Raw genomic sequence first — 18,596 nt, forward strand, 5'->3', positions numbered from 1 at the left:
TCACTCACCACGCTGTCATTTAATTTAGAACATCTCAGAATTTTTCACTTATCAAAATGTTTCACTTGTCACCTCGGCTTTGTATCAGTGGCGCTTTAGGGAATGAAGGATTTAGGCAGTGTTCAGAGAGGGGTGAAGGGGGACAGATACTTTTAGGAGTCCAGGCCAGAGTGGATATGAATTCATTCAAGCAGGAAATCAAAGCATTGGTGACCAGGGGAAGGTTAAGTCTCCAAGTATCCTTCGCGGTAGTAGAGATTACCAAGCTTCGCAATGTATTTGGGAATGGGTCTCAAATACATTTTAAATATTATTTGAATATGAAAGAAGAGGACAATTTCTTGAGGCACCGAGGCCATAGATACATAACTAGTGATCAGGTAAATTAATAGGGACTGCGGTAGGAGAGCGAGCTATTTCCTGTCTGTGGCCTTTTCTCAACATCTGAGGATACCGAGAAAACCTGATGGAGCTTGAGGAAACAGTTTGGAATAGTACCTTGGGAATCCCCTGTAACAATGTTTCCCCTTGTGAAATGCTTGATAGCGGACCCCGTCTTAAACATTGTTTTTTGTCTCCCCAGTACATTTGTACGAACTCAATAAATGAGAGAATAAATTAATGGATAGAGGAGGACGAAGCGGAGAGTTTGAGAAGCATGCAGAGACGGAGCAATCCCAGCTCAAAGACAGCGATCGCCAATCTGCATCTAAAAAGATCACTCCTGGAAGCCAAGAGAAAGAACATCACCCATCTTTAGGCCAAAGTCCTGCTCTTTCCGGGGGCGGGTCTAGGAGGCCATATTCCGCCTCTGTCTGTCAGCTCACCAATAACCTCCTCAAAAGGGCGGAGATTTCGCTATCTCCGCCCCCTCTTTGGAAAGTAAATAAGGTTGGGCGCCTTTTAAACAAACCAATGAATGTTCGAGGGTTCTTGCAGTTGGCCCTCGCCGATTGGCCGGTGTTCGTCGTCCCTCCCTCCTTGTCACTCCTCTGCCCCCACCCTTTCACACACAAGATGGCGGCGCCCAGCGGAGTGGAGGCCGGACCTGGGGCTTGCTGAGGTTGACTCCCTTTCCACTTCCCCCTTGGGCGCCGAGCCCCGCGAGCCCAGAGGACGGGGGCCGGGCGGGGACAGGGGCACCTGCGTAGCTGGACCGCGAGCCGCGCCCAGCCTACGGCGCCCCCACCCGGCCCCGGCCCTGTCCAATCCCATCCGTTCCCGTCTGACTCATTGCCTGGCGTGGTACACCACCACCAGGCCCCCAAAGCTGGAGTCTCTCCTCCAGCTCGGGCTCACCTCCACTTTAGAGATGTTTGGCTTCTTCTCTCCCAAACAGCCCGCCTTCAAAACCGGGACTACTGGACCAGCACCTGGCCCCCGTTCCTTCCACTGAGCCGCCACTTGCCTCTAACCTACTTCTTTCTCAGGTTTTTTATTCTTTCCCTGGATTGGAGGCTGCTCATGCCCCTCTCAAAATAACCCCCATCTATCCCCCAAATATTGGCAATCTTGACACCCCTCTCAACCAGGAGCCAGACTTCCTCTATAGCCCTATCATGGAGGCTGTGTACCTGGTGGTGAATGGTGTGGGCCTGGTGCTGGACGTGCTGACCTTGGTGTTGGACCTCAACTTCCTGCTGGTGTCCTCTCTCCTGGCTTCCCTGGCCTGGCTCCTGGCCTTCATCTACAACCTGCCACACACGGTACTGACTAGTCTTCTGCACTTGGGCCGTGGAGTCCTGCTTTCACTTCTGGCCTTCGTTGAAGCCTTGGTCCGGTTCACCTTTGGCGGGCTGCAGGCCTTGTGTACCCTGCTGTACAGTTGTTGCTCTGGCCTAGAGAGCCTGAAGCTCCTGGGGCACCTAGCCTCTCATGGGGCACTGAGGAGCCGGGATATACTGCACCGAGGTGTCCTGAATGTGGTCTCCAATGGCCATGCTTTGCTACGCCAGGCCTGTGACATCTGTGCCATTGCTATGAGCCTGGTGGCCTACGTGATCAACAGCCTGGTCAACATCTGCCTCATTGGCACTCAGAATCTCTTCTCCCTGGTGCTGGCCCTTTGGGATGCAGTGATGGGGCCACTGTGGAGGATGACAGATGTTATGGCTGCCTTCCTAGCTCACATTTCCAGTAGTGCTGTGGCCATGGCCATCCTCCTCTGGACCCCCTGCCAACTAGCACTGGAACTCCTGGCCTCAGCTGCCCGCCTTCTGGCCAGCTTTGTGCTCGTCAATCTCACTGGCCTGGTGCTGCTGGCTTGCGTGCTGGCAGTGACGGTGACTGTTTTGCACCCTGACCTCACCATGAGATTGGCCACTCGGGCACTCAGTCAGCTCCATGCCCGGCCATCCTACCACCAGCTCCGAGAGGATGTTGTGCGGCTATCTCACCTAGCACTGGGTTTGGAGGCCTGGCGCCGAGTCTGGAGCCGCAGCCTGCAGCTGGCAAGTTGGCCAAACCGGGGAGGGGCCCCTGGGGCCTCTCAGGGTGGCCCTAGAAGGGTATCCTCAGCCAGGACCTGGCAACAGGACACTCTTCCTGAAGCAGGGCCCAGATCAGAGGCAGAGGAAGAAGAAATCAGGATGGCCAGAGTGACAGCTTCCCGGGGCCGGGAGAGGCTCAATGAGGAGGAGCCTATAGCTGGGCAAGACCCGTGGAAGTTGCTGAAGGAGCAAGAGGAGCGGAAGAAGTGCGTCATTTGCCAGGACCAGAGTAAGACGGTGCTGCTTCTGCCCTGTCGGCACCTGTGCCTGTGCCAGGCCTGCACTGAAATCCTAATGCGCCATCCCATCTACCACCGCAACTGCCCACTCTGCCGTCGGGGCATTCTGCAGACCCTCAATGTCTACCTCTGAAAACTCCCTGCCTGCCCACCTCTCTAGCTCCATGCTTTACGCTGCCCCCTGTGCTAGGACAACATTAACACACCTGATCTCCGAAATCCTGGTGTGAATCCCCTCCTGCATCCATGGCTGTCACGCCAAGCCTCCAAGCCATACATCCAGGACATTGCAATGGGATATCCTGGAAGACTGTGACCTGGGTGGGGACAGGATAACAGCTTCTCTTTACCCAGTGGGTCTCTGCAATGCTGAGGGTGGTGAGTGTGTCACTATGCAAGACCCTGGGACTGTTTGCTGTGGACTCACCTCCAGCTTGCTAGAGCCCATCCAGACGCCACCTTTGGGGCTCCTTATCTGTGCTTCTGGTTTTTCTGTTAAGGATTTGCAAGTCCTTTCCTTTCCCACTCCCCACTGGCTCTCCGGCTTCTGCAGCCACAACACATCAGTGTCATTTGGGTATTTTGGCACCTTGGGCCTTGGAATGATTTTGAACCTTTGCTTTCAGCCAGAGCTTCTGTGCCTGGTAGGTTTTGGGGGTAGTATCTCTCAGGCGCCCTTAAAGCTACCACGTCTACCTGTCGTGATATTATCAGGCTCCTTTCCAACCTGATCCAACAGCTGGAATCAAGAGTTTACCTTTGAGGGGTGGGTGGTGTCTGCACTTGGCTTTGGGACCATGTACCCTCTGGCACCCCAGCTCTACTAGGAGCCTCAGGGGAGATAACTAGATTTCTACTCATATTCTTTTCATTCCCCACATCATAGAGAAAAATGGCATTCCCATTCTGTTTGTTTCTCCCCGGCATTGGGGAGGGTAGACTGTACACATTTCACTAGGGTCCAAACAGTAGGGGCCAGGGCCTAGGAGCATGCAGTTCCCTGAGGGGTCTGTCTGGCCCAGTTTCCAATGAATAAAGTTCTGTTGACAGCTCTGACAGACTCTGTGTACATCCTTGCAAGGGTGAGCAGTTGGTCAGGGTAACTGACATTATGGCAGGGTCCTTCAGTCCCGGAGTCACAAGTGTGGTCTGTGGGGCAAGAAAGAAGATAGGGTGGGATTACTGTGCCTTGGCAGGGAGCCCATGCTAGGTGTGGCTAAATTAGCTTTCATCCCCTCCAATTTGTGGCCTCACACACATGACTTTTGGAAAGTCCTCCCTATCTTTTCTATTTTTGCCAAAATTAAGCCCTAGTAGAGAGGAATGTGAACTTTCTCATCCCTCGAGTCAGCCTTCTTAGCTTTTTCTCAAGTGTCACTGTTCCTAGGAGGGAACTTGAGGTTCCTGCTGTCTGGAGCCCAGTCAACTCTGATCCCTGGAGGAGCTGGTGCTTGTCTCTTGGCATAGAGTGGTGTTGTGGTGGGTTAGAGTATGGCTCTGGGACTCCCTGGTGGAGCTCAGTATTCCTGAGGCCTGTCTCTAGCTTACTTACTCCAATTCAGTCCCCATTGGTCATATCTACCCTCATGGCCAGCAAGGTTGTGGGGGGACACTCCCCTATAATTGTATGTTAAATCTAGGAGTATAATGCCAGGGACAGCTTTCTGTAAGGGGCAAGGGAGAAGGAAAAGGGGTAGGCCAGGAGGGAACTGAGAGGCCTCTGTACTTTTTCTTGGATGGAGAGGCCAAGCTAACGTGGCCTGGCATCAGCCATGGTTTGTTAGTGGATTGGGGGTGCGGGACAGGACTCTTGAAGGAGGGGATCCTTGAAGTAGCTTTGTGGCTATTCACAGGTTTGGTGGCGCAGCCCACCCAAGCTATGCTCAGTATACTGGGGGAGAGTTCCCAAGTTCCCACATCCTCCTTGGAGTTGGGAGGCCTGAGGGAGGGCTTTTTCTTCCCTTCCCCCAATTCTGGAGAGGGAGCTGAGCAACGGGAGCCTTGGCTCCTAAAAATCTCTGTTTAATGTGAGGATAAACATTTTAGGAGAGAAGAGCTGAAAGCAGAGAATCTTCTTTTTTTCCACCCCCATCCGGAATTTTATTGGCAAACCTTGATAACTCTTTCTTCCCCCTAATCATCTAGTCAAGAGCGGAAGCCACGCAGCATCATTGCTGCATTCTGGGGCTGGGGCGCCCTCTTGTGGTCACCTGAGGAACGACTTATCTCCGGGAACCCAGGTGGTAATGAATGAAAACTCCTGGCCCCTTTTTGTTGATCAGGGAAGGGGTATGTGTGGTAAAGGTAGTCCCTACCTAGTTTGTATGACATCTTTGAGTTAGAAAAAGGTAGCCAGAGCCCCACATCAGGAGGGCACCCTCCTCAGGCACTCCTATTCACAACCTACACGACTGAGGGTTAGCTCTGTGGAGCAACCTCTCATTCTCCTGAGCCTGCTTCCTGTATGATGTCCCTTAGCTCCTCCAGCTCAAGAGTCCTCTCTTCACTCTCCTCTATCTTCCCCCCACCCTCAGAATCAGGGCATCCCCACCACTTAAGAAAGGCTGAGCCAATAAGAGGGTTTTAACGATTTATTGAATGATCTTAAAAAAAAATTAAAAAAAAAAAAAAAGGACAGAAGCAGGAGGAAAAAGGTAGGACCTAGAGAAACAACCAGGAAGAGCACCCCAACTTGGGGTCCTGGGTCAGATGACTCACAGCTGCCAGCACAGCACGCTCCTTTGGTCTTGGGCAGAAATCCAGCCAGTGCCCCATGCTGCCAGCCCTGATCTCAGACAGCCTCTGTCCCTATCCCTGCCAGCAGCAGGACGGACAGGCCACTAATCATTTACAACATTCCAGGGGGCCAGCCTTCCTGGATGATGTGGCTATCAGTGTCACACCCTCCTCTCCTTCAAGGGAGAGGGAGTGAGCTCACTTTCCAGTGGGCGTCAAGCGAAGACAGGAGAGCTGTGCCAGTCAGAATATACCAGAAATCCAGAGAAGGTGCTGTCCGTCTTAATGCTGGCATAGATGCCAATGTAATCACCCACACCCACCTGCACCCATACCTGGTCCTCGGGCTCTAGCCTCACCATAGCGCCCCCGGAGAGCGAGGCTGGCTTGGGCCACCCCCCAAAAAACTGGAAGAAAGAGGCGATGGACTCGCCATTCTTGACCAGATCGAACTGCAGGCTAGCCCGATAGACAGTGGCGTGGACCGCAAAGTAGTAGACCCCGGGCACCTGGCAGGTAAACTTGCCAGTGGCGGCGTCATAATGACCCTGCTCGTTCACGAGAACCCGGTCGAAGGGTAGGGGCGCGTCCGATGGTGGAGGCACCCGGCTCTCCGAGCGCTTGGCACTGAAGGCGGAGCGTGGAGGCACCGAGCACTCCCCCGCAGGCCCGGTCGCCCCTACGGGGCCCGCTTCTCCTCGCGGCCCGGGCTCCCCACGGGGTCCCGGTAGTCCTGCGGAGGTAAGGCGAGCGGTTCAGGTGAGTGTAGCAGTTGGTCCGCCCGTAGCGGGGTGCGTGGAAAGCAACACTAAGAAGCCTCTCCATCCTCTCTAACTCCCCTAGTCGTCACCTCCCCGGCTAGTGCTTCCCTGTGTACCAGGCCTCCCCCCACCCCGCCCCCGCCCCCGCCCCCGCCCCACGCCCCCGCCCCCGCCCCACGCCCCCGCCCCTCGTCCCCGCCCCCGCCCCTCGTCCCCGGCGTCCTGCAGGGCTAGTAAAAAAAGGCCCCAGGAGTTCTGGCCCCGCCGGCTGAGTCACTCCTGTCCCCTCCCGGGGCAGAGCGGGGATGGGCGAGACGGGAGCGGCGCCCCCTGGCGGGAATCCCAAGCCACCGGCCCTCGGGCCCCGCGGAGCTGGCACAGGGGCCAGTTCCGACGTCCCTGTGGCCTTCTTACCCGGCCTCCCGCCCTCGCCTTTTTCTCCGGGAGCCCCGGGCACGCCATCGCGGCCGTCACGGCCGTCGCGGCCAGGCAGGCCCTGGCTGCCATGATGGCCTGGAGTGCCTGGAAGGCCGGGGTGCCCCGGGCATAGGCTGGGGATCTTGTTGTCGTCCAGGGGGGGCGAGCCGGCCGCCAGGCCCAGGAGCAACAGGACGAGGAGCGGCCTCATTGCGCTGGCACGGGGAGCTGGAACGCCGGGGTCCTCTCGTAGTCTGTGGGCCAGGCAGGGCAGGAGTCGGGTTCGAGAATCCCGGGACCTGTCTCGTCCTCCACCCCAGCGCAGCCGAGTTGGTCCCCAACCCACTGCCATGCCCCTGGAGTTGGGGCTCCCCTAGACCCGAGAACCCTGACAGCAAAACGGAGAGCGAAGGGAAGGCCGGCCTCTCCCCTCCCCTTCCAGCCCGGCCCGCGCCCAGTTTTTCCCACAGTCCCCTCCCCCATCCCCATTCCTCCTCCACCAGACTCACCCCCTCCTGGCTCCCGCGGCCGCTTGCACTTTCTTTGACCTCCTTCGGGGCGCTTGCTGTTGTGGACCCTCCAGTTGACCCCTCCTCCCTTCCCTGCGCTGCTCTCCAGCCTGGCACCCCCTTCCCTCGCGGTCCCCTTGGCCCTGGTTCGTTCTCTGCCGGCTCCGCTCTGCTCCTCCCAGACTTCAAGAGGAAACCAGTTGTTCAGGGGCCAAGAACTCCGGGCCGGGAAATAGGGAAATAACTCGTGGAGTCGCCCGGCGGCCAGCCAAACTTTGGGAGAGGAAGGATGGGGAGAGAGACTTGAGCCCCACAAAGAGGCAGAACCATGAGACGACACTCGGGGCACCAACTGCTCCAGGGAGCTGCAAGGAGAGCACGCGCAGCGACAGAGACCAAGGACAAGACTCCAGTCCAGGAGAAATATAAGTTGAGAACTGAGGTTGGAGGCAGATGGACCCCCAGGACTTAGAACCGGGCCTGCCACGTTTCTAGGTACTCAAAAGTCTTTATTGAATAAATGAAAAAGTCAGAAAGTGGGTAATGAAGAACGTAGAAATGCAGATCGAGATGGGGAAGACAGAAGATAGGACATGGGTGTCAGAGGCTTGGGTGGGAAGCAGTCTAGATTGTCCATGGCACAGGTGAGGAGACAGGCCAGCTGCTGGGGCCAGTAAAGGAACAGGGAATGAGCTGGGAGAGTGGGAGGGTCTCATTAGCTCAACTGAGGACTTCTCCTCTCTTCCCTGGAAGGCGCTAGAGAGGATGGGCAGAATCCCATGCTGGTCCCCCTTATTTTGTCCCCCTGCCTGCCCTGATTAGCAAGGGAGGATGCACAGGGAGAAGGCAGGGGCCCACTTCAGAGTCAGGGCTGGGCACAAGCTTCCAGGCCTAGTGCCTCAGGCAGCCTGTTGCAATTGAAGGGCCAAGGGGTGCCTAGTAGTGCCAGGCCCGACTGGCACTGATACTCTGCGTCCTGGCAGACAGAGCGACAAGGGGGAAGGACACTGCCTAGTGGGGTGCAGTGAGGCACCAGCAGCCCGCAGAGAAGCCTCCGGAAGTTCTGGTAGCAGGGCAGACTTGTCAGGCTCTGTGGAAGGAGATCAGCCCTCAGGCACCTGCTCTTCAGGTGCCCTCCCCTTCCTGGCAGTCCCTCCTTATCTCTGCTTAGAGCACCTTGTAACTTCTGAGGATCTCCACCACCTCCTCCTGGGTGGCCATGCCCACCCAGATGTTGGGAAAGGCCGTAGTATTGTAGCTCAGCCCGCTGCACATCTCTACTTGGATGGGCTCACAGGCCAGCTCTGCAGGGGTGGGAGGGGAGGGTCACTGTGGGGACCACTCATTGTGTAACTGGGGGCAAGTCAACCAAACTCTATATATGGGTCAGAAGGGGATTGTTGTGAGAATCAAAGGAGATAAAATGGAGAAATGCTTTATACATGTTGAAGATTCTATCATCCTCGAGAGCCTGCATCAAGCATTGTTGACCAGCCCTGGGTATCGTACAGGCACCTCTTGGATCTCAGGGAGCATGAGCCACCAGCATTGGCAGAGATCACTCAGCATCTAGAAGGAACTCCTCTGATCTCACCTTCATCTTTGAGGTGGGCTGTGAAGAGGAGCGCTCTCTCTCTGTATGACAAAGCTGGACTGGTTTTTGAAGGCTCAACAATCCATTCCCAGATTCCCATTTACCTTGGGAGTGACACTAAGTACCATTGCCACCACCAGGACTCTGACCAATTGGGGTAGTGAACCCCCCTCATCAGGGAGGGTAGGGATAGCTATTATGAAATATGTTGTGAATGGGCACCCAGCCTGCTCAGGCCTGCCAGGCCCTGCCCACAGGTCCCTGAGGCAGGCTTCTCACCTGGGGGTGGGAACAAGGGCCTGCTGCACTTGTTATCACTGCTATCTGTGCAGTCTCTCCATGTGTCACACATCCACTGCAGATTCTTACACCCTCCATCCTGGCAGGAGGACTCTCTGGGCCCACAGGAGTCTGTAGGCACAGGGGGGATGGCAGTGCCCTGGGACATGCCTGTCCTCCCCACCCCCACTCCCTCCCTCCACTGCTTTCACAGGGCCCTGATTAGGGTCTGGAGCCCTTCCTCGTTTTTCTGGAGACACCTCTACTGCCTACACCCACTCGCCCAAGGGCACCTACTCTCTGTGGCATTGAGGGCTTGGTAGGTGGCTGAGAAACCCCTGCTGCTGATGCCATGATCTGTCCTAAAGAGCACAGTCAGTTGGTGGTATGAGGAGATGAGGCGAGGGGGCGGTTCTGCTCCGCAAAACCTGCCCAAAGCAGAGAACAGTTCTGGGTGTAGGGCCCCTTGGCTGGCTGTGGTGCACCGAGGACTTCCACAGGTCTCACTCAGAGCTGGGCACTCTGAGCAATGCCAGAGGGGAATGGGAGGCACAGGCGCTGTGTCATGGAACTTAGGGTCTGGTGAGGAAGACACATGTATTCAGTAGATAGAGTATTAAACAAACTGCTTGAACTCGAGACACTTCAAGATGGGAAAAATCAGGTAGTGCTCCTGAGGGAAGTGAAAATGGATCTGCAGGTGGGAGAACTGGGAGAGAGAGGGACTGGGAAAGGGTGCCCTGGAGAAAAGTGATACAAGAAGCAAAGGCTTTGTGGTAAGAAAGGACAAGTCTTTAGGGTGAAGTGAAGAGACCTCTGGCTTGAAGTAACTGAGGTGAAGGAATAAGTTGGGCTAATTTGTAGGAAGCCATTACTATCAGATTGTGGAGGATGGAGTTGATCAGCAGGTTCTGCTGATACCTGCCCAGGAGGCTGAGGGCCCCTGAGTTGCTGGTCTCATACACCTCCACGTAGTCAAACTTGCACTCATCTTGAGCTTCCAGACTGAAGTTGTGGAACTGTAGTTCTATGCCATGTCCAGCAGGCACTGAGATATGCCAGGTGCAAAGCTGTGGGAGGGCACAGATGGTGTCATTCATAGTTCCTTCTGGGCATCCAGGCTGAGCACCAGAAGGGCTTCCTCCCTTTTGCGGGCTAGGCAGGGAGTGGGTGGGCACTGCCCACCTAGCTCTCATCATAGGCACTTTTTCATACAGGAAGGGCATTTTAACTTGTCTGGTCTCAGATCAGTTCACCAAGCACGGGAACATCTTGGTATGTAGTAGGCACTTAATAATGTTTCCTTCCTGCTTGCTTGATCTCTGACCTTCTCAAGTACAAGGCAGTGTCTACCATGCTGTTTCCAATCACGCTAACACACGGATGCCACACCGCCATCCCCATGGAGTACTGGTTTACCTGTTGGTGAAAATACTCCTGCAGGTAGCCAGGAGCAGAGAAAGTGCCTTGGCGTCCAGTCAGGTTCCCTCCACAACCTGTAGAGAGGAGAATGGGCTCATGAGTTGGCTAGGATCTGTACCCTTGCCCAACAGGGCTGGCAGTGACTGCAGAGGAGAGTTTTGGCCATGCCCATAGGGAAACAAGTTCTGAGCCAGAAGAATCACCAGGCAGTTTTGGAACTGGGCCAGATGCCTGGAGACAGCCCTCCTCACCCCCCGGGGCTGGTGGGGCCCATACCTGAGAACTGGGCACTGCAGTTGGTCTCGTCACTGCCATCAGCACAGTTGGCAAAACCATCACACACTGAGTCAGGTAGCAGGCAGATGAGCTGGTCACAGGAGAACTCATCATGGGCACAGCTCCCTGGTGGGGGAGGGGGAGCAGGGGACATCTGGATTAAGAAACAAGTCAGAGTCTCTACCTCTTTTGACAGTGCTGGGAGTGGCCAGAGGGGAGAGAAGTGGACCATTGACAGGTAGCTGGGGACATGGTTGGAAAACACTTACCATGCCCAGGAGCCACCGCTTGGTACCAGGCATGGAAACCAAATCCTTCCACACTACTGTCAGAGACAAAGGCCACTTGGAGGTGGCTGGCATTGGTGTTGAGTGTTGGGGGAGGCACTCTCCCACACACTCTGTAAGAAGCCAGATTGGGGGTGATGGAGGATCAGAACACAGGGCCAGCCAGAATAGAGCCTGCCTGGGCCCTACTGTCTTCCTTCCTTAAACCCTGAACCTGTGACAATGTGGACAAAAAGCCTCCTTTCATTTCCCAGGGAGCTCTGACCTTCTTAGCACCTGCACATCCATCCTTGCAGCATTTATTCATGGGAAAGGAGGTTGGGGCTCCATTTTACAGTTTTGGAAACCACGGTCAGAGAGAAGTGACTTTTCCAAAGTCATACAGCAAGGTGGTAGCAGAGCTGGGCCCAGAGGTCAAATCTCTCGATTTCCTCCCAGTCAGGCCTTTCCCACTGCAGCTCCCTGGCTCTGCCCTCCAGATAGTGGTTTGGGACAGGAGTGGGACCTCCTGGGGACAATGGGACCCACCTGAGGAGGGGGCCTTCAGGCTCAGGGGAGATTTCCAAACGATCAAAAAGACAGGAGGCCACACTCTCCAAGTTGAGAGCTTCGATCTTGAGCTGTATTGCATGGTCTGTGGCCACCTGGATGTGCCACACACAGTGGGCATTGGGTGGGTAAGGTTCTGGGTAATTGGGGCTGCTAAAGAAGCCCCGTGGTCCAGAAAGGAGGCTCCCACAGCCTGTAGAGATGGGGTATAGAATTCATAGGTCAAAAGGAGGGAGACACTTTTTTTCCAGTGTGCATCTTCCTGGCCCCCTCCCTCCTGCCATCTTGAGCCCTTCTTCAAGAAGGTCTGCCCTTAGTACTCACTGGATTGGGTTGTGGGGTTCATGCCTGCCTCCGGCTGCCCTTTAGGGGTTTCGCTTGCCTCAGAGGTGGTGACAGTGGTGGTAGAGGTGGTGCCAGCAGCAGTGAGGCCTCGGGCAGGCAGTGGATCATAGGAGGCCCCAGAAGGGGGTGCAGCCTGCGACTCTGGAGGCAGGAAGATGAAGGAGTAGGGTTCAGAGGAGCTGGATGCCTGGAGGGACAGCTGGTATAGCTCATGGATTCTTGTTCACAGTCCTTCTCCCAAGGAGATCCTGTATACTTACGGGCCAGGATGATAGCCACCAGCAGCCCCAGCAGCAGGAGCAGAAGGCTGGCCAGCAGGAGGACACACAGCCAGGAGAAATGGCAGTCTGGCTGCAGCCCTCGGGTACGCCGACCTGAGGGCAGGTGGGGTGGGATTTTGAGAGCCAACTTCCCTCAGTCATCCCTTACAGTGCCCTCAGCTCCTGGGCTTCTCAGTCCTACCCCCAGTCAGCCCCTGAGATGGTTACCACGCCAGGGAGCCTGGATGCTGCAGCTGGCATCTTCCTGAAAGGCCAGTGGAGAGCAAGGTCGCCCCAATTCAGGCTCGAAAGTAGGGTTGCAGAATTCAGTCTGAAAGGGAGAAACTTAAGGGCTGAGGGCGAGTGGCAGCATTAGCTGGCAGTGTGTCCACTGGGCACTGTCAGCCCTAGGCAGGCAGCTGAGTCTTGGGAGAGTGGCTCTGTGTGACCCTTACCTTGCTCAGCTCTGTCGCCTCCACACACAGGATGACATCTGAGCAGTTCTTCATGGCTCAAGGCTCTGCATGGCTTTCTGGAGTCCTTGTGACAGCCCAAGCCTCTGTCCTCCACCGGAGGGAATGGGCTGGACCAACTTGCAGGCCACCCTTGGCAGACTGGTTCAGGCTACTACTCTGCCTCTGTGTGGGGGAAGGGACAGCAACCAGAAGGAATTTGCAAAGACATGAAATGGTCCCTTAATCCAACTCAGCTGAGGATGCTGAGGTCAAGACCCTGGCACAGGGCGGCAGTCCTTAAAGGCACAGGCAGTGGCTGAGAACATCCCGCAGGGGAAACTAGGCACTGTGTGTGTGTGTGTGTGGAGGGGGGGGTGATGGTGGGGGGGGGTGGCAACCAGGGGAGAATTGAGTGAACACCTGAGGGGTGCTAGGAGGGAAGAAGGACAATGTGGCTGCTTTGCAGGCATGAGGGAGCCTTAGAAGTTGAGTGTAAGGAAGGGTTTGACAACTTCAAGGCTCATGAGTCCCTAAGGGTGACTGGGGCATTAGCGAAGCCTGGGTCTGTGCAAGGCCCTTGGTAAAGCATCCGTGTGACCAGCAAAAGAAGATAAGCCATTATAGGAAGACTGCGGTGTGTATGTCAGTACTAGCTTGAGGGGTTAGCTGCCTCTTCCTAGGGTTCTTCAGCCTGCAGGAGAAAGGACAGAGGAGAAGGAGAAGGTGCCCAAGGCCTTGAACAGTATCGGTCAGGACGGGCCCCTCAGATTGGCTGTGGAATCTGGCAGTTGGTGCCATCTGCTGTTGCAGGATAGGAAACCTATACTCTGCAAACAAGATTACTTCATGCCTCTTTATCCATCAGTGAAGTTTTCTTGGAAATTCTCAGCCTGGCCCAGCTGTCCTCAGCGAGAAAGGAAAGAGATGGTTAATTTCTTTTGTGTTAGCCAAGCTCAGGCTGAGAGTCAAGCAAGGCAGGAGGTGAAGAGGCAGCATATTTCTGGCTGCCATTTGTAGAATGTCTGTTATGTATTGGGTCCTGAGTGAGAGGTCTTACATGCAGTTCTCTCCTTTAGTCACTCTATGAGATAGTGTAACCATTTTTCAAATGATGGCACTAAGGCTCCGAGAGGTTAAGTAACTTCTCCAAGGTCACACAGAGACAAGAGTTGAATGCAGGATCAGGCAAATCCAAAGTGCACATTTTCTATGATACCCCTCTTTCACCCTACTTTGGAAGTACTGGAGCTGAGGCACAAAGGAGGAACAAAGTGGGGAACCCAGTGGGTAAAGAAACAAAGGAGACAGATTCTGCGATCCTAAAGCATCCATTCACACTCATGAGATCCTCCTACCCCAAGTTCTGCTCCATTCACCCAATGCAGGGCCTTGAGCTGCTTTTGTCTAGAGGGCAAGTCTTTTCTTGGACATTGGATATGGACTGTATTAGAGGTTTTGTGAAGTCAAAAGTATGTCTATAATAACACCAATGTTATTTTCACTTTCATTCCTGAGTATACAGTGCAGTTTTCCAGAGGCTTCATGTTGTGTGCTAGCAAAACACATTGCATGCATAAGGAAGTATCTGAGCAGTCCTTCATGGCTCAAGGCTCTGCATGGCTTTCTGGAGTCCTGCAGCTGTCTTCTATTAAACCAGATATTAATGAGATTTGCAAAAATGCAAAAACAATGCTACCCTTCTTACTAATTTTTGTTTGGTTTGGAAAACATAGTTTTTAAAAAAGTAAAAATGTTATTTACCTTAGTATATAAAGGGTTTACTGTTATTTTGAAATTTGTTATTTAAAATTAATAAGTATTTAAATTTCTTTTAGTTCTAATTTTAATATGGTAAATATTGATAGATATAACCCATATAAACAAAAGTTCTTTGGAGTTCTCAATCACTTTAAGAGTGTAGAAGGGCTCCCTGAGAATTGCTGGTTTAAAGGACAAACATGAAGACAGTTTATTGGGTGAGAGATCAAAAGGGTAAGCATTTGATCCAGAGCTCAAGCAGCAATGACTACCTCTGATGGGGGCAGGCAAAGGGACTTCCTGGAAGGGGTAGGCAGTTAGTCTAAAGTTTGAGGATTGAAAAATATTTTCATAGGCAGAACTTGGGGATTGGGTAGGGAATTCCAGAAAAGAGGAGAGGTTTAACACTGTAGGCCTAAGAAGGCTGGGTAGTAAGCTGTTTTAAGTAGGGACTGGCTTGGTCAGAACTGGATCTTAAAACAGTCCCTGTTTGTGGAAAGACAGTAGAAAGGAGGCAAGGGGAGGCCAGGAGAGAAGGAACCTTCTTTCTGACTTTGCTGTTGTCTATGGTCATGCTCAACTACACTGTGGTTCTGCTGGCATAGGCACCTTGCAGTTGCCTGCTTTATGAAAGTGTTTTGGGGAAAAGAAGATAAGTCATCCTGTGTGGGATTGGGTCAGGGTGGGAGAGAGGCATAGGTAAAATGACAATAAGAGAGAGAATGCAATTCTCTCAGCTCACGGTCTTGTTTGATCTTCATAACAACCCTGAGGGGCCAGGTCAAGGAGGTGTTTTTGTTCCCGTTTTCCAGATGTAATTGAGGCTCAAAGTCATACAGCAGGCAAGGAGCAGGGCTGGATGTCAGAACTGGGTCTGTTGGATTCCTGATTTCCACTTTTCATGTCTTTTTTCCCTCTCTTTTTTCCCTTCCTTTCCTTTCCATTTCCCATGTTCTTTCTATAAACCTTGTAGAATAGTTGGAGGCCAGAGGCCTGTGGGCAGGACACCAACAGGAGGTGTTTTTGGAGCCCAGATGTGAGGAGCTTCCAGGCCTGCAGCCATGCAGCCCTAGGTTGCTTTCCTCTGTCTTTGGCTGTCTCTTGAGCTTCTTTTCTTTCTCCCCACAGGCCCCTGGGCCTTGGCCTTCTTATCTCTTCCTTCTGATGGGGGTTTCCCTGCTTCCCCCTGCCTGCTTGGACAGGATCTTTCCAGCCCTCCCTTTCCTCGCTGTTCCATAGAGTAAAAATTGAGAAGCAAGGGGAAGTTACAGTGTTACCTCTGTTCTTGCTCAAGTGATCTCTAGCCTTCTGGAAGATTCACTGGGCTCTTGCTTTTAGTGCAAGCATGGATCCCTATAGGTCCCCCATGCTAACTCTGTACACATTTCTCTCTCCTTCACTCTCTGTGGTCCTTCTGCCACCAGGAAGGGTTAGGCCTGCTTGAGGTTAGCTAGAACATTCTAGGACTCTCTACCTTTCCCTCCTGTTAGTTCTCCAGCTCAAACCTATTGCAGCCCCACCAGCCTTTCTCTTGTCCCTGGAACCTGCTGTAGCTATCCTCCCTATCCTTGTCCAGGCTTGTCTTCTGAGCTAGAATGCTTTCTTTTCCTTGCTCCTACAGCTGGCATTAAAGGTGTGCATTAGGACATGACTCTCCCACCTTACACTGCATTCCTAAACCTTTGTCAAATATGTTGCTTTGGAAAAGGAAAGAAGAAGAAAGAAGTATCCTGAGAGGCTAGGAGAACTAAACATTTGCTAAGAATTACCCACTAAGAGAATTTTAATGGGGTGTTGATGGTAGCCCTGGAAATGGCAGTGTGGTGGGGGGAAATGGACATTTGTTAAGTACCTACAATGTGAAGACACAACTCTGAGAAGATATTGTTATGCTCCAATTACAGAGGAGGAAACTGAGGCTGAGAGAGATTAACTTGCCTGGACTGTAAATGCCAATCTCTTTCTGCTACTTCCTGCCTCCTGTACAGGTGCTTGTTTCTGCCCATGGAGTGATGAAGGATAGGGACCCTCAGAGAGGCCAGCCCAGACCTGCTAGGGTCCAGCTGTGTGATAGATCATGCTGGTTTTGCTATTGGGTGGGTGTGAACATATAGGGTCAGGGAGTTCTCGTTACATTGCTGTTCAGCTCAGTTCCTAATAGACACAGGACTGGAAACTTTGTTAAAAGAATTCCTACAAAATGCTGTCAATTATTCACCCAAAAAGCAGAGTATTCAGATGGAAATAGAACTGGGTGGAAAGTCAAGATACCTGGGTTTTATTCTGTCCCTACCACTGATGAGCTGAGCGATGAGCGGGTGGACTTGAGCAAGCCTTCTTTAGGGCTCATGTCCTTACTCACAACATAAGAATGAGCACATGGTGACCTCTATGGTCTGAACACTACAGTTTTATGGAAAAAACGTAATATGATTTTTTTGAGTACCGGTCACCTAAAAAATATATATATTTTTCTATATAGTAACTTCATAAACTGGAACCAGGGAACTAGAGATAAGTCCCTTAACTTAGGACTTGAGGAATGTATTTAGAGAAAAATTTGCTTAGAGTAACACTTGAACTAAGATGTTCTACGTCCATTAGTCCAATCTCTTTAATTCACAGAGGCACTAAGGCCCAGAAAGTGGGAAGGTCTTGTTTAAGGTTACACAAGAGCAGTTGCACGGGAGTATTCCCCTAGGGAGGCCTGCTGGAATGCAAGCAAAGAATGGGGGAAGAAATCCCAGTTGCTAGGAAGCAAAGCTGATGGATAAAGAAACATGGGAACAGATTGTTTGGGATCTGTGGAGCACTAGGACCCGTTGCCATGGGGATGAAAAAGCTGCACAGGTTAAGTACAGAAGGGAGAGCAAGAATGGAGTGGGCTGAGTCCTGACCTCAACATTACCTAGTCTCTTTTCTTCAGTGGACAATGGAAAAAACGTACAGGTGCTTCTACCTCCAGTTAAAAACTAGTCAAAGGAGAGGTACAACTTACATTGATTTAGGTCTCACCTGTCCACTTTGCTAAAAGCCTAATGTTTCCATGTTGTAGGTGATCCTACTCACCTGTGATTTGGAGGAAATCATCAGCATTTAAAATCTTATCCTGGGCTGGGTCACTCCCAGGGCAAGCCAGGGAGAAATGCCAGTTTGAGTAACTTGTTTTTAATCCATCTTTTCCACTTTGGGAAATGCTCAGAAAAAAATGCTCCTACTACTGTCTCAGCCTGTTAGGTGAGCCTGATAGCAGATGCTGCTGTCTCAGCAAAGATGGAATAGAGGACTTGATTTTTCAGCGTTCATCAGGGATGGCAGTTAGGAAAAATCCTTACAAAACACTGTAGACTCAAGTGGTGGAGACTTCAGCTTCCCACATTCTAAGACCAGAGGCAGAAATGGAAAATCTGAACGGTACTAAGAATTAAAAGATAAAACCAAAGGAGACAAGTCCCTGAGTGTTTCAAAGTGGCAATCTCTTTAAGGGATTAAACCTGACATATTGAAAAAAAGCACTTCAGGGCAGGGGTCCCCAGCCTCTGGTCCATGGACTGGTACTGGTCTGTGGCCTGTTGGGAACCGGGCCACATAGGAGGTGAGCAGCAGGCAAGCAAGCAAAGCTTCATCTGTACTTGGAGTCGCTCCCCAGTGCTAACATCACCGCCTCAGCTCCACCGCATTAGATTTTCATAGGAGCACTGATCCCTGGTGTCAAAATGTTGGGGACCGCTGCTTTAGAGAAAATCTTTTAATGCAAAAGCAGCTGTTTCTAGGTGTTAGTGGGGCAAGCTGAGATCTTTCATTTACCAAGGAGCAAGTTTTGATCACTCCACATCCAGGTATATCCACTCTCCGTCCAGCCTCTGGTGGAGGCCTGTTTTAGCTTGTCATAGGTCTATTTAGGCAGCCAAGTGTGTCAACAGAGAACTACCAGAGTGCCCATACCAGCAGTTAAAAAGCAGACAGCTCATTTAAAGAGATTTTTATAGGTATACTAATTTTCTTCATTGTGAAGACTGTGTTGAGGTTGAGTGTGCTGAGATGCATGCTGAGGAATGGTGATATGACACCTCATCCCTAAATGCTTTGCTCAAAATAAACAAATGTGGCATTTAAAATATTGAAAATGTTTATCAGTGAATCCAGATGAATATACTGTTCAAAATGTGTACTATTTGTTTTTATAAAAAAATTTAAAAAGTGGGTAATTTTTTCCAGGA

General features: G+C 52.3%; 3 protein-coding genes across 3 annotated transcripts; 1 reads left to right on the plus strand and 2 right to left on the minus strand.

The window, feature by feature from the left end:
- Positions 1-1,002: 1,002 nt before the first annotated feature.
- On the plus strand, positions 1,003-3,786 carry RNF26 (ring finger protein 26). Its single transcript, XM_016139396.2, has one exon. It carries the CDS (start codon positions 1,560-1,562, stop codon positions 2,859-2,861), a length of 1,302 nt encoding a protein of 433 aa, XP_015994882.1. The 5' UTR covers positions 1,003-1,559; the 3' UTR covers positions 2,862-3,786.
- A 1,528-nt stretch (positions 3,787-5,314) lies between these two features.
- C1QTNF5 (C1q and TNF related 5) lies at positions 5,315-7,388 on the minus strand. The gene is made up of 3 exons (XM_016139397.2): positions 7,152-7,388; positions 6,640-6,896; positions 5,315-6,197 (listed from the first exon to the last, which is right to left on the minus strand). Exons 2-3 carry the CDS (start codon positions 6,851-6,853, stop codon positions 5,680-5,682), a joined length of 732 nt encoding a protein of 243 aa, XP_015994883.1. The 5' UTR covers positions 6,854-6,896; positions 7,152-7,388; the 3' UTR covers positions 5,315-5,679.
- Positions 7,389-8,016: 628 nt separating this feature from the next.
- Positions 8,017-12,757, minus strand: LOC107507869 (membrane frizzled-related protein). The gene is made up of 13 exons (XM_016139193.2): positions 12,619-12,757; positions 12,392-12,494; positions 12,164-12,277; positions 11,883-12,044; positions 11,538-11,751; positions 10,992-11,122; positions 10,723-10,848; positions 10,444-10,520; positions 9,946-10,094; positions 9,322-9,452; positions 9,025-9,156; positions 8,328-8,455; positions 8,017-8,241 (listed from the first exon to the last, which is right to left on the minus strand). Exons 1-13 carry the CDS (start codon positions 12,670-12,672, stop codon positions 8,017-8,019), a joined length of 1,746 nt encoding a protein of 581 aa, XP_015994679.2. The 5' UTR covers positions 12,673-12,757.
- Between the last annotated feature and the right edge of the window lie 5,839 nt (positions 12,758-18,596).

This window comes from Rousettus aegyptiacus, unplaced genomic scaffold (genome assembly GCF_014176215.1).
Source record: "Rousettus aegyptiacus isolate mRouAeg1 unplaced genomic scaffold, mRouAeg1.p scaffold_m13_p_5, whole genome shotgun sequence".
NCBI classification, from domain to species: domain Eukaryota; kingdom Metazoa; phylum Chordata; class Mammalia; order Chiroptera; family Pteropodidae; genus Rousettus; species Rousettus aegyptiacus.